The following is a 12226-nucleotide window of genomic DNA, read 5'->3' on the forward strand; positions in this document are numbered from 1 at the left end:
TAACAGTAAGCCTGCCATCTGGACGTGGACGCCCCAGTCTCTGGTACCACTTTTTTACGCTCTCCATCATCCAGTTACCTTTCTTTAGTGTATGGCATTGACTCATACAATGGCGGCCGGCATCCAGAAGCTCAACGAATAACCTACAACTCTCGGATGAACTATCTCACCGTTTATATTAATTTATGCTTTACAATTACTGCTTATCTTGCTTCCAAATGGAAAGCCAAATGCCGTTTGTGCCGCCCTTTTAAATATTTCATCAGATAGTGACAACTGTGTGGGAATATTTCGGAAATATTTTCCGAAATATCATCATTTATAACCCTAGAGAGAAGTAAATTGTTGGAAAAAATGTCCAAGGATGATTATATTTTAGGACTATGGGGAATCGTAATGCATCTCACAATCCTTTGGGGTGTCCTAGACGTCAATTTCCATTCTCCCATAATCAGAGATTTGAGTCCAGTGCCACCAGTTGAAGGGCCTCCAGCAAAACGTTTATTCTTATTCATTGCCGATGGACTCAGGTACAGAACCTTTGCGGAGTCCACGCCCTTCTTCCTCGGGTAGGTTATCTACATTTCAAAATTTCATAATTCAGGTTTAAAAAGGAAGTTTCTCAGAAATTACTATTGGTAATCGTTCGCACAAATAAATAGACTCAAAAATTTTAGCAGAACTAGCAGGATTGACAATCACTCCCATGCTGTACTATTAAGTTCTCGATAACTAACATAAGACATTCAGGAAGAGGGAAGCAGAATCGAAGATTTCGTATCAGGTGATCCACCAGGGAAAGCTGTCATCAAGCATTCTATGGAAGTTTTCCATGTAGTAGAAGTCATGTTTTTTTTCAAAATAATTGTTCACGTGAGAACAAATTTCGGTTCAATTGATTCATGAGGACTCGTAGTTATGATTGACAAAATGAGTCTGAAAACCGCAGCGAGAAAATCGTCAGAACATATTTTTGCGGAAAAATCCTCCAAATTTTGCTACATGCAACTATATAAATGCATCTTTGAATATTGAAAGCTCATTACTTCAATTTCGAGAAGCACGCAATGGAAACGTGTCTTCAATTATGGTCAAGAAATTGCAGTGGACTTTACTACAGAAATAGTGATGACAGTTCAATATGCCGTAATGAACTCCTTCGGGATTGCAATTCCAATATCTTCCAGGCGGCTCAATTTCCATTCCTATTTATGACATCTGGATGAGATTTACCTGGCATTGTCCTTTGCGCAGGAGATCCCTGGAAGGGATATAAAAAGATGTTTTACAGGCGCCAGGCTGAAAACTTACTTGTATCCTGATGAGCAGCATCGCGTGCTCTGAAGTTTTTCGAACGGTCCCAACGTTGAACGAGTGTTTTCAACAGTGTTGAAAGAAAGCGTTGGAGTTGCAGGCAGTCAGGTCGTGTTCTCCATTGGGTGATGTCAATAGTAGGGTAGTAGAGCGAAAGATTCAGGGGCAGTCCCCTTGACGATATCCAATGCCTGTTCACAAACTTCTACATTACAAGGTGCGATCAGAGCGAATAACGTCTCCACCAGCGGACGTAATCCGACGTTTACTACACGGAGTAATGGAAAAACTGTAATGCGTTTTCAGATAATTTCCAATTGGTTTCGTAAAATATGTCCTGGTGCATATATTGGTGCAATCATGAGGCACTTGGAGTCTTAACTCTAGTCTGGTCAGCATTTTTAAATAACATCGAAAATTATATTAATGTTTTAGAAATATCAAAAGGAATGAAGGAGTTTGGGGGATTTCACATACTCGAGTTCCAACAGAATCACGTCCTGGAAACGTTGCTATCATGGCTGGAGTCTATGAGGATCCCAGTGCACTTTTCAAAGGGTGGAAAGAAAATCCTGTAGATTTTGACTCGACATTCAATAGGAGTACGGAGAGTTGGGCCTGGGGGAGTCCTGATATAGTGCCTATGTTTGTAAAAGGTAGTCTCATGCATACCCTTAATAATATCTTCAAATGGGTTCAATGAAACTCGGTTTAGAAAACTCCAAATTTTGAATTTTTCTTTAAAAATTTCGCTGAGCTCTTGAAAATATTTGGTTTTTGGTGTTGTTAGATCACAGAAATCTCGTGAAATGCGATAGGCCTCTACTTCTAATTTAGTAATTAGCACATCATGAACAGTCTTTTCAATGAATTTATATGATTAATTTTCACGAGCTATTTGAGGTCAACGAACCGTTGATGCTGCCAAAATTGTAAGCAAAATGCTTCACATTTTATTTTCTATGTTCAGGTAGTCATGGAAATATTCACGGAGCAACTTATCCTCATGACTGGCAAGATTTTGATAAAGAATCAAACTCCCCCCGACAATTAGACGAGTGGGTTTTCAATAAATACAAGAGTTGGCTCAAAAATGATGCCGAAAACGTTCGTAATCAAAGTGGAATTATCGTGTTCTTTCATTTATTGGGATGTGACACTGCTGGACATGGAAGTAAACCAGCATCAAGGTATTCATACTTTAGTAAAAAATATTCTGGAAACAGAAGGTCCCGGGTTCAATCCCGCTTTGAACTATCCATTTTTGTAAAATCTTCGTGCCTATCTCATTCAAAATCCTATCCAAGAATTTCCTGTGACGTTACAAGATGTGGACTACTCTATAAATGTTCTATCTTTCACGTGAAGAACTTATAAAAATATTCTCAACAAGCGGCTTGTTTTATCTAAAGTTTATCTAAAAAAAGTGGATTTGATAAATGTTGAAAACTGATAGTGATAGTGATCTCCACTGGATCACTGGTTAATCGAATTAGACATTTTATGCCGTATGATATCAGTGGTAACATTCAATTTTTTTCGGTAATTTTTTCATAGAGAATACCAATCCCAAATGCAATTTGTTGACACTGAGATTGCAGAGGTAATGAAACAAACTGAGGCCTTCTTCGGGGATAAATTAACTTCCTATATTTTTACCGCTGATCATGGTATGACTGATTGGGGATCACATGGTGATGGATCCCCAGATGAAACTGAAACACCATTCGTTGCCTGGGGCGCAGGGATTGATCAGATGAATTTACGACAAGACATCAACCAAGCTGACATTGCCCCCTTAATTTCCACTCTACTTGGTATCTCCATTCCTACTAATAGTGAGGTAAGAACATATTTAAATACTTTAAAATAATAAAAAGTTATTTATTGTATTACTGCTCTTATTACTAAGGCATATATTTAATCATTTTACTATAAACAATATTGGAATATGAAAGGATTCGTAGAAAAACACTTAGGTTTTCCACCGATGAATTAATAAATCTGTAACTTTTTTTTCAGGGATTGTTACCAAGATCTTTCTTGAAGAAATCCAACGAGCAATTCGGCCTAATCGCAGTATTGAATAATATTAAGCAATTAATTATCCAAATAAAAGCTACACGAATATTTACGATAGGTGACACACCCAGTCTCTCTGAAAAACGCGAACAGGAGCTGGCCGCATCTGTTAATCGTATAGAGACTTTCCAGAGAGAAAATAAAATAACTGAAGCACTCAAGGAAGCGGACTCTGTAATCGTACAGAGCAAAGAGACACTCTATTATTATAGACGGCTCCAAAGAAATCAGTTAATATTTTATTTGACACTATTGTGGATCGGATGGATCGCACTTATGATTTTCAAATTATTTGGTACTCAACATCAGCCAGTTAGGACTTCAAATAACAACAATTTGTATCTCACATTGCTGAACGCCGCATTTTGTATTGTGGTGATTTTACTCATAATTGAACATAAAGGTAATGTGCACTTTTATCTATCAATTGAAGCAACTCATTTCCCTCTAATTAATTAAATTTTAGAACTTCCTCAGATCAATGGTGATTTGACCTTTATCGAATGCAAATGCTTCCGAATTTTCATATCTATGGATGATTTTTCTTCTGAATTCATATCAAATTATTATATTTATTTGTATTCTTTCATTTCACTCATCTATTATTCTTTTAGTTTCAGGGAGAGGTGATTGGAGAGTACTTGGTTATGGGACCATCTCTTTCTTTTCTATTTTTTTGGGCCTTCGGAAAGCTCTATCTAATTCCCTTCACTTCAGAACGACTAAAAATGTTCATTGGAAAATAGCAACTGCCAGTATGATCTTGTTGATAATGAGTATATCAGCTGGGGTGATTGATAAACGCTTCTTTAGTATAGCTATGATCATCGCAGCCCTCATGCAGTACAAACTAATGCAAAAACCTCACAGATTTCTGGTGCCTAGTGCTTTGTTGCTGGCAGTGTACCCACTTCTTCCAGCACCCAAGCCTAATGTGGATTTAATTATGATGTAAGTTGTAATGAAATATCAGGATTATCTCCAGAGTATAATCTAAATCGATTGTTCTATTCGAATGATATTTTTAAAAATTCAATTTGATGCTGGTATGGCCCATCATTCGCTCTCGTATCAGCCCTAGCATAATTTTTTTGCTTAATTAAGCATCTGCTGCCGAACGATCATTTTATTTTTTCTTCTATCGATTGTATTGTTGAACTTAGTTTTATGACATATATCAAAATTATATCAGTAATGATGGATTTATTTCAGAGTTGCAGCATTTATCATAACTCCGTGGCTTCTCCCCAGGCCTTCCAGAGGTCTTATAACTCTCGAGCTGGCTCGAGTTTTCCTAACAGGGCTCATAATGAGCGGAGTGATCGACGGAAGAACCGGAGCCTCGTGGCTTATTCTGATTTCTAGTCCTTTGTCTATTCTTCTTTATCCAACCCAACCGGCAGAACTCAAACTGACAGGAGTCATTTTCGCTCTGCTGTGTCCTCTAGCACTCTTATCAGCTTCCTATGAACCTCAAGTGTTCTGTCTTCTTGGTGTTCACTTGATCTCACTACTAAAAACAATCGATAATGCAAATGAACAATTGGACATCATGAAACCTATAAAAACGAGTCTGGACCTCAAAGATATGATAACAGCTGTCTACTTCATGCTCTACATTCTATTGTCATTCTTTGGAACTGGAAATATGGCCAGCATCAGCTCATTTGATCCCATGTGGACTCGCCACTTCATTACGATATTTTCCCCTTTCACTATGACTACTTTAATTCTTCTGAAATTAGGTATTCCTTTGATACTTATAGGATGTGCTAGTCATTTTGTCATCTCCTCATCTACTTTTTTAGCTGTTCTACTTTTGGGCGATTTATTATCACTACCTCTGATGTTTAATGTGAGCTCTCAAGGAAGTTGGCTCTATATTGGAACTACTATCAGTCGTTATAGTATTTCTATCACTTTACCTTGCCTTTTTATCATTCTTTATTACATTTCAAGTCCGTTGATGTCATTTAGGATTACTAGACATTCGAAAATTCGGTTTGAGAAGGATCATTTAATATAACAAAATTAGTACAAATCGTACTAAGCAACAATCCCGTAGCTCTAAGCGAGCTTTTTCAGTTCACATATTATCATTGACTATAGTCAATTTTTATCATACAATTTTATAGTTATTGATAACAAACAGGATGCGATAAAGAGATTAGTATTGCACTTATTTTAGTTTGAAGATTTTTTCAATTTTCAGAAAATAAATGTGTAAAACCAATTGCACGGCGAAGCCGAACATTTTAGGCGTCATATAAGGATGAGGCAAGTATTAGTAATTAATTATAATTGTACAAAAAAGAAAATTTAATACGTGATTTTTATTATCAAAGTAATAAGAAATATTTTCGTTAATAAAATGAAATATTACAAAATTTAGCTTGACTTCAATTTTTATAATTGAGAACTCAATCTCAAATCACTATCCTTAGTCCCGTTTACGTGAAAATCAGGGACGTAATCTCTGGGGAAGAGATAGCAGAGTGGCATAAACAACTATTGCAAGGGGTTTCCGAGCTCGTCGAGAGAACATTAGTGTGCTTAAAGAAGCAGTGGAAAGGGGACTTGGGTTCTGTGAAGATCCACGCGTGCACTCGACCTGCTATTCAATTGGTTTGAAAATTTGTTGATAAAACTCGAATGGTTAGATCGGTAGATAAAATTACAGCTTTATTCGAGAATATGATTCTTTGCCTTTTCATGTAACTTACAATGTCTTAAACTATATCTGAAAATAATGCAAAAAATCTAGAACTTGAATTCCTTATATTTCTTAGCAGATTTGCTCTCTTGAGTTTGCTGTCGCTTTCTTTTACTCTGAAACAAAAAAAAAACGAATTGCGATGAAGAAAACAATGTGAAGAAATCGTGTCAGTTTTCATCTTCATTCATACTCGTCACACAATTAGCGAATCCCTATCGTTGTCCGATTTTTTCGCTTCACGCAAAAAATTGGTGAGTGAAAAATTGCTTCAAAACATTGATTTCTGTACATTTGACTACATACTTCACTAGCAATACTAACCTTCTGTCGTTGTACATGATCTTGTAGTAAATCTGATACATCCTCCCTCCTAAGATGCGCCTGCCTAGACCTGATAGTTTCTTCGTACCTCGAGGCCATGGCTTCCGAGTCCAGATCTAGTTCACTAGGATCTAATGCCACTTCAACAGTTCCATCTTTCTCAACTCGAGACTCTCCCCCACTTATGCCCCTCCTGGCAGCAATAACAGAAGGTGGAGCCTGTCCTCCAGCTCCAGTCATATCGTAAACATGAGTGCTGCCCATCATACTACCACCGAGTCCTTCGGTCCTCCTCTCCTGAAGTACAGTGTAAAGGGCAGCTGGAGTATCTCCACCCTCCATATCACTCTCGATCTTCTTCTTTCGCAGTTCAATTGTCTCAGGAGTTTCCAATCCAGCAGGAATGGATGTCATACCACTCGGAGTTATTAAACCTTCGGCTCCAGGTGTCACCAGGCCACTGGCGTCTCCATCCATCTCCTTTCCATCTCCATCGACATCGCCACCTTGAAATTAATAGGTCATATTTAGGTAATGAATGAATGCAACAACTTAATTACTTGAAGACAAAAAACTTCTCGGGGAATGAATCCCCAAACTTTTTGTTACAGAGAATTTCATGAAAATACAACGTTCCGTATTTTCCTTTTGACTAATTTAATTGTAAAAATTGGAATTTTACTGATGACTAAAAGTACTATCCAGAGTAATATCGCTCACCTTCATCGCCTTCTTCATCTTCATCCTCCTCTCCAGAACTCTCAGACTCCGGCTCTCCCCACATTCCTCGATCCACATCCTCATCCATTACATCGGCACCAAGAGGTCTCACCACGCCGAAGACATCCCCATAGAGTGGTCTACCTGTTTCATCAACGGGAGGTTTACCCCAACCCCCGGCATGATAACCAAATGCACATCCTTCAGGGATTGGTGCATTCAAACCAGGAATCTTCAAATTGGGATAACTAGGAGGTGGACCATATCTTTGCATGGCAATGAGCCAAGGCGGTGGCACCTTGTGACAATTAGGCCCTACTGGCATTCCCAAGGCTGTTCTTAATTCATCGGAGAGTTCACCAGGCTTTTTCTCCTTGAGCCTTGTCTCAAACTCCTTCCCCTCGTAATATAAATCCCCATGAATGGTCATTCTAGGTTTTGTTTGCCACTTGAAGAAGGCGTCATGCAGCTTTTGATAATCTATATCAATCTTGCCTAATTTAGGCCTCGCCCGCTCCCTCATTTTTGCTTTCAGTGTCTTCGAGTCGTCACGCTCCTGCAAACTCGCCCTCATTTCGGTGATTCCAGTCCGCTTAATGAAATCAGGAAGGTCAAAGGGCGGTTTTTCAATTCCTCTTTTCCCCTGCAAATATTTTCGTTTGAAGCACCAGTGTCTGGGAACTGGAACTGTGTTCCTATGAGCTTTCAATTGAACAAGAAGCTTTGGATCTCGAGCTGTTACATCGTGCATTTCCACGACATCAGGACGGCCAACGAGTTGTTTCAATTCAGCTACACTGAGACGAGTTAATCGTTTTAATTTCCTTTTTGATAGACGAGGAGCTCCGTTCTCCGTTGTGGAAGGCTGAACTTGTCCTGCATCTTCGTCGAAGTCATCGAGTACAGGGACTTTACTGGGAACCACTGGAGTAGCAGCCAGTGGATATTGACCGATCAGCTCTCGATCTTTTTCTATAGATTCAGGTTCGATCAATTTGAAGGCTTCGAAGACCCGAGCAAATTGACGATACATTGGTTCCAGGTCAGTGATTCCTGGTGTTTCCTGAATGTACTCCACCTCTGGCAAGTCCTCTTTAGTAGAAGATATATCAGAGTCCTTTTTCTTGTTCTCTTGGTCTTCCTTGGGATCGACTGTATGACGTTTCTTCTTCTTCTTTTTCTTTTTTTTCGACTTTTGAGATTTTTGATTCGAATTGGAATTGGAAATTTCATTTGGAATTTCGAGGGTATCCGCGGAGAAATCAATTCGAAGGTCTGAAGGTGGATCAGAAGGGGAACTGTCTGGAACGACTGAGATCTCATTGGGATCTGTGCCAACTTCCTTGGCACGTTCGGTCTTGAAAGCTAAGGCTTGTTCAAGAGCTGCTGGGAGCTTGACTGAAGACGGATCCGTGTCGATCTCAGATTCCTCCATTGTCGGCTGATCCAAACCCGGCGGCACAGAGACCTTCAGGGTGAGGAGACTGGGAAGTGGTTTTGGAGGCTCCATTTTTTACTTAAAAATGGTAATAGTTAAATAAATGCAGGAGTATACTCGATATTTAAGACAAAGATTCGAAACTGGCAGTGGATTTACAAGACTGAGAAATATTTTTGCCAAATATTCATTTACTTGAGAGAAGTATATTTTTTCGTTATATTTCTCTGATTGAGGCATTCCCTGGAGGGCCTAATCAGGTTTCAATTATGGCAATTTTAGTACTCTTGGCTATGACTATGTAGCATAGCATCTCGAATCCATTCCATTTATGATTACTCTTGTTGATTGAATGTATGATTTTTCAAAGAGAAGAATTTCGATAATTGTTTCAGTGGTCAGAATTAATGAAACCAAATTTTGGGTTACTAAAGCTAAAACCCACGGCTTAAGTGAGGTAAACTGTAATAAGCTGATAAATATATGCAAAGTTGAATGAAATATTAACCTTCAAATTGACTGATTTTTTGTTATTCGTCTGGGATTGAAGTAGATCTATCACAGTAATAACAGTAAAAATAACATTTCCTGCAGAAAATAGACTTGAGTACTCACCAGAAAACCAATCAATCCCTGATATACTGAGATAAGTTTTTCACACAATTGTTGATAACCATGTATCCTTATATTCCCAAATAAAATATTTACTAATCCGCTATTACACTTACTGCGATATTATACGGTATATTTTAATTAATTTTCAGTTTACAAGAAGGAGGTTATAATTTGTTAATAAGAATGCACAGGTAATCGATTTCTCTAGAGTCCAACCATGGCATTACTGTTCCTAGATGCCCAGCAAAGTTACTAGGAAAGTTACTAGACACGACATAATTAGAAAATAATTATGATGATGATGATAGTTCCCTTAATTTAGGTGCATCTAAAGAGAGATGGTAGAGAATCGCTCGCCAATCAATTTGCATTGCCGGAGAATATTTATTCTCTTATTAATTAAACACTTTTATAAGGCACAACTGCGCCCCCATTGGCGGTGCGCCCACCATGTGAAAGACTCCATTATATTACGTCACATCCGTAGCACCACCTGATATTCTTTATTCAATGGTTCCAATGTAGCCCTCTTCAGCAGAAATTTGTCAGTTTACAAGTGTCCTCTCGAAATCTGCCTCCAGTCAACCAAAGTAGATTAATTGTTATCGTCACCAGTTGAGACACATTGTTATTTTGTTTTCGTCGATTGGAGGAAAAAGGATCACTAATGTTGAAGAGAAGGCTTTGAATCACTTGGTTTTTGGAGAACAACTATGACGCTTTTAGTGTCCTCAAAAATATTCCCAAGGTGAAAAATGTTACACAAAGCAGCTGGTTTTTGTGATAAAAATCGTACAAATATTCTATTTAAAACCGATCCAAGAGGTACAGGAATTTTCATTTCTATGATTTTTTGTGGTATATTTCAATGGAATGTTGGTACATCAAATTACGTGAAAAAATGATAAGTAATCAGTTGATATTGCGGTCAATGCCAATGTCTGAACATTTAATAGTCTCTGAAGTAGTTATAGTTGATTAATTGTTGCTGATTGTTAATAGGAATTGGTGTCATAGGTTTTCAGGCTGTTTCACTAAATACTCAGACAAGTGAGGTGTCAACATGGCAGTTGGAGTATTCCCTGCTCTCAAATTGGGAGTTCTGTTTATGAAACAAATTAGTAAACCTCTTGCCAAAATCATTGTGACCAATGCCAAGAATCATCCGGTTTTCAGAAATTATTTTATCATCCCACCTGCCCAATGTAAGTTGATGCACTGAGAATGTGCAAAATAAGTAGAATAATAGCTGATTGGTTAGTTCAGTATTGAATATTATTAGAGATTACTCTTTAAATAAGTTAAATTCTAAAATTAGATCGTTTAAGGCTCATTCAAAGATTATTTGAAGCAGTGAGAAAAAACCTTGACCATCAAATCAATCAAATAAAGCCCATTGCTAGTCTGGGTAAAATGCCTTAGAACTTAACTTTCATAGAAAGAAAACGGCAAAATACGAGATGTTCAATAGCTTATCATCCTCCATACTATTATTACAAGCAAAAAATTGTGGCATAAAAATGCAAGGAAAGTTTCAAATCATTCTTCTGAAGGCTGACACCTCGTAAACATAGATGATGCTCAATGAACGCTTAGTCTCCAATTAATTTGAAACCTAACTTGAAAAAATTTCGCAACAAATCAAATTTTAAAAAATGGAAATGCTCAAAAATTTTGTCATTCCACGAAACTTGATCTGAATCAGTTGCAAACTTCAAACTGTCAAACATTAAATACTGCGTATGATGAAAAAAAATTAACCATGTTCAAAATCACTGAATTTGAAAAAACTCATCTCAGAATGTACTCATCAATTTGTTGAAAGTTCTATTTTATTCTCTTGCTAGTCTACCACTGGGCAGAGGTGAAAGCAAAGATGTACTTAATGAATTTGGGAAAACCCACAAAAGTTGCAAAGCTAAATGAGCAGATGGCTATCGAGCTTGGTGCAAGCCTGATGGGCGAAGTCATAATTTTCACAGTAGCCGGCGGTTGTCTCATCCTCGAGTACAACAGACAAGTAGCCAAAGAAGCCCGAAGAGAGGCCGATAGGCAAGCCCAACTCCAAAAATTTACCGACGACATCAGTACCCTTCACACCGTCTCTCAACAACAAGCAAAGCAACTGGAGTACCTGACAAATCTCCTTGAAGAGATGGCACGGAAGACAAAGCAGGGAATCAACCTTGACAAATTAAAGTTAGTAGGAATGTCTTCAGCTACCGGTGACTCTAGTGAATATCCGAACAAACATACCAGAGATTCTGTCAGTGATAATAGCAGCAAAAGTAACAATAATCATAATGTTAATGACAGTGATGATATGTCAGTTGTACATCGAGCGATAATTTATTATGAGAATGATGTTAAAGGAAAAGTCAGTTGAAGTATTCTTCGTTCAGCTGTAAATCATTAAAATATAATAGAATAGGACGAGCATGATTTTTCTCTTTTTGTTAATTATAATGATTTTTGCGATTTTCTAATTTTACTGGAAATAATCCCAATATTTCTGTCCAATCGGCTTCTACACAGTTTATTTTTAATTCTGTTCAGTCGGATGTTTACCTATTAGAATGCAATACATTGATAATCATTTGCTAGCTTCACTTCTAGGTTAAATTTGGTATAATTTTAGCCTCAAATCGCATCTAATGAATCTGCAAAGAATAGAAAACAACAGCTTGTTATAAAATTCGCATCGATTTTGTGGTTCTGCTTCGAATTTGCCATAAATTATCCATCCAATTGTGACTGTAAATAGAATGTTTACGGAACAATTGGCAAGAAATTACGGATAGATCTAGTCCTCAACCTTAAGACCGATACCTGCCCATGATGTCAATGGATGAGGAGGGCTACAATAATCGAAGGGTGAGAAAGGTAAATTACAATAATCGAAGGAGAATTCCTCGTCCTATGTGAACATAATTGGCGCTTAAAACCGGAAAGCTTCCCTCCAAGCCGTTGAGATATTCATCACAAGTCGCCCAACCGTTTTAATTCTCCCTACTTTTTTT

At 37.8% G+C, this 12226-nt stretch overlaps 3 protein-coding genes across 7 annotated transcripts; 2 read left to right on the forward strand and 1 right to left on the reverse strand.

The window, feature by feature from the left end:
* Positions 1 to 84: 84 nt before the first annotated feature.
* On the forward strand, positions 85 to 5567 carry LOC135162913 (GPI ethanolamine phosphate transferase 1). The gene is made up of 7 exons (XM_064121862.1): positions 85 to 569; positions 1750 to 1970; positions 2285 to 2504; positions 2872 to 3157; positions 3337 to 3799; positions 4011 to 4347; positions 4609 to 5567. Exons 1-7 carry the CDS (start codon positions 355 to 357, stop codon positions 5420 to 5422), a joined length of 2556 nt encoding a protein of 851 aa, XP_063977932.1. The 5' UTR covers positions 85 to 354; the 3' UTR covers positions 5423 to 5567.
* A 142-nt stretch (positions 5568 to 5709) lies between these two features.
* Positions 5710 to 9568, reverse strand: LOC135162915 (splicing factor 3B subunit 2). Of its 2 annotated transcripts, XM_064121867.1 has the most exons (5): positions 9207 to 9568; positions 7154 to 8669; positions 6434 to 6939; positions 6120 to 6225; positions 5710 to 6010 (listed from the first exon to the last, which is right to left on the reverse strand). In XM_064121867.1, the coding sequence occupies exons 2-4, from the start codon at positions 8661 to 8663 to the stop codon at positions 6157 to 6159; spliced, it is 2085 nt and encodes a 694-aa protein (XP_063977937.1). In that variant the 5' UTR covers positions 8664 to 8669; positions 9207 to 9568; the 3' UTR covers positions 5710 to 6010; positions 6120 to 6156. The 2 variants fall into 2 exon arrangements, with proteins under 2 accessions (XP_063977937.1, XP_063977936.1); XM_064121866.1 differs by having other exon boundaries at positions 5710 to 6225; positions 9207 to 9567.
* Positions 9569 to 9705: 137 nt separating this feature from the next.
* LOC135162917 (putative OPA3-like protein CG13603) lies at positions 9706 to 11643 on the forward strand. 4 transcript variants are annotated; one of them, XM_064121873.1, is made up of 3 exons: positions 9706 to 10031; positions 10209 to 10411; positions 11054 to 11643. In XM_064121873.1, exons 2-3 carry the CDS (start codon positions 10270 to 10272, stop codon positions 11590 to 11592), a joined length of 681 nt encoding a protein of 226 aa, XP_063977943.1. In that variant the 5' UTR covers positions 9706 to 10031; positions 10209 to 10269; the 3' UTR covers positions 11593 to 11643. The 4 variants fall into 4 exon arrangements, with proteins under 4 accessions (XP_063977943.1, XP_063977942.1, XP_063977941.1 ...); XM_064121872.1 differs by having other exon boundaries at positions 10224 to 10411; XM_064121871.1 differs by having other exon boundaries at positions 9706 to 9954.
* Positions 11644 to 12226: the final 583 nt, after the last annotated feature.

This window comes from Diachasmimorpha longicaudata, chromosome 5 (genome assembly GCF_034640455.1).
Source record: "Diachasmimorpha longicaudata isolate KC_UGA_2023 chromosome 5, iyDiaLong2, whole genome shotgun sequence".
Classification (NCBI taxonomy): Eukaryota; Metazoa; Arthropoda; class Insecta; order Hymenoptera; family Braconidae; genus Diachasmimorpha; species Diachasmimorpha longicaudata.

Bases quoted from the DNA above. Each gene is read 5' to 3' on its own strand.
- LOC135162913 (XM_064121862.1), top strand. From the start codon at position 355: ATGTCCAAGGATGATTATATTTTAGGACTATGGGGAATCGTAATGCAT. The intron at 3,800-4,010 runs GTAATGTGCACT...TTATTCTTTTAG, and splicing joins ACTCATAATTGAACATAAAG to TTTCAGGGAGAGGTGATTGG. The intron at 4,348-4,608 runs GTAAGTTGTAAT...GATTTATTTCAG, and splicing joins AATGTGGATTTAATTATGAT to AGTTGCAGCATTTATCATAA.
- LOC135162915 (XM_064121867.1), bottom strand. From the start codon at position 8,663: ATGGAGCCTCCAAAACCACTTCCCAGTCTCCTCACCCTGAAGGTCTCT. The intron at 6,940-7,153 runs GTGAGCGATATT...ATTAATTTCAAG, and splicing joins AGATGAAGAAGGCGATGAAG to GTGGCGATGTCGATGGAGAT. The intron at 6,226-6,433 runs GTTAGTATTGCT...TTTTTGTTTCAG, and splicing joins ATCATGTACAACGACAGAAG to AGTAAAAGAAAGCGACAGCA.
- LOC135162917 (XM_064121873.1), top strand. From the start codon at position 10,270: ATGGCAGTTGGAGTATTCCCTGCTCTCAAATTGGGAGTTCTGTTTATG. The intron at 10,412-11,053 runs GTAAGTTGATGC...TTCTCTTGCTAG, and splicing joins TATCATCCCACCTGCCCAAT to TCTACCACTGGGCAGAGGTG.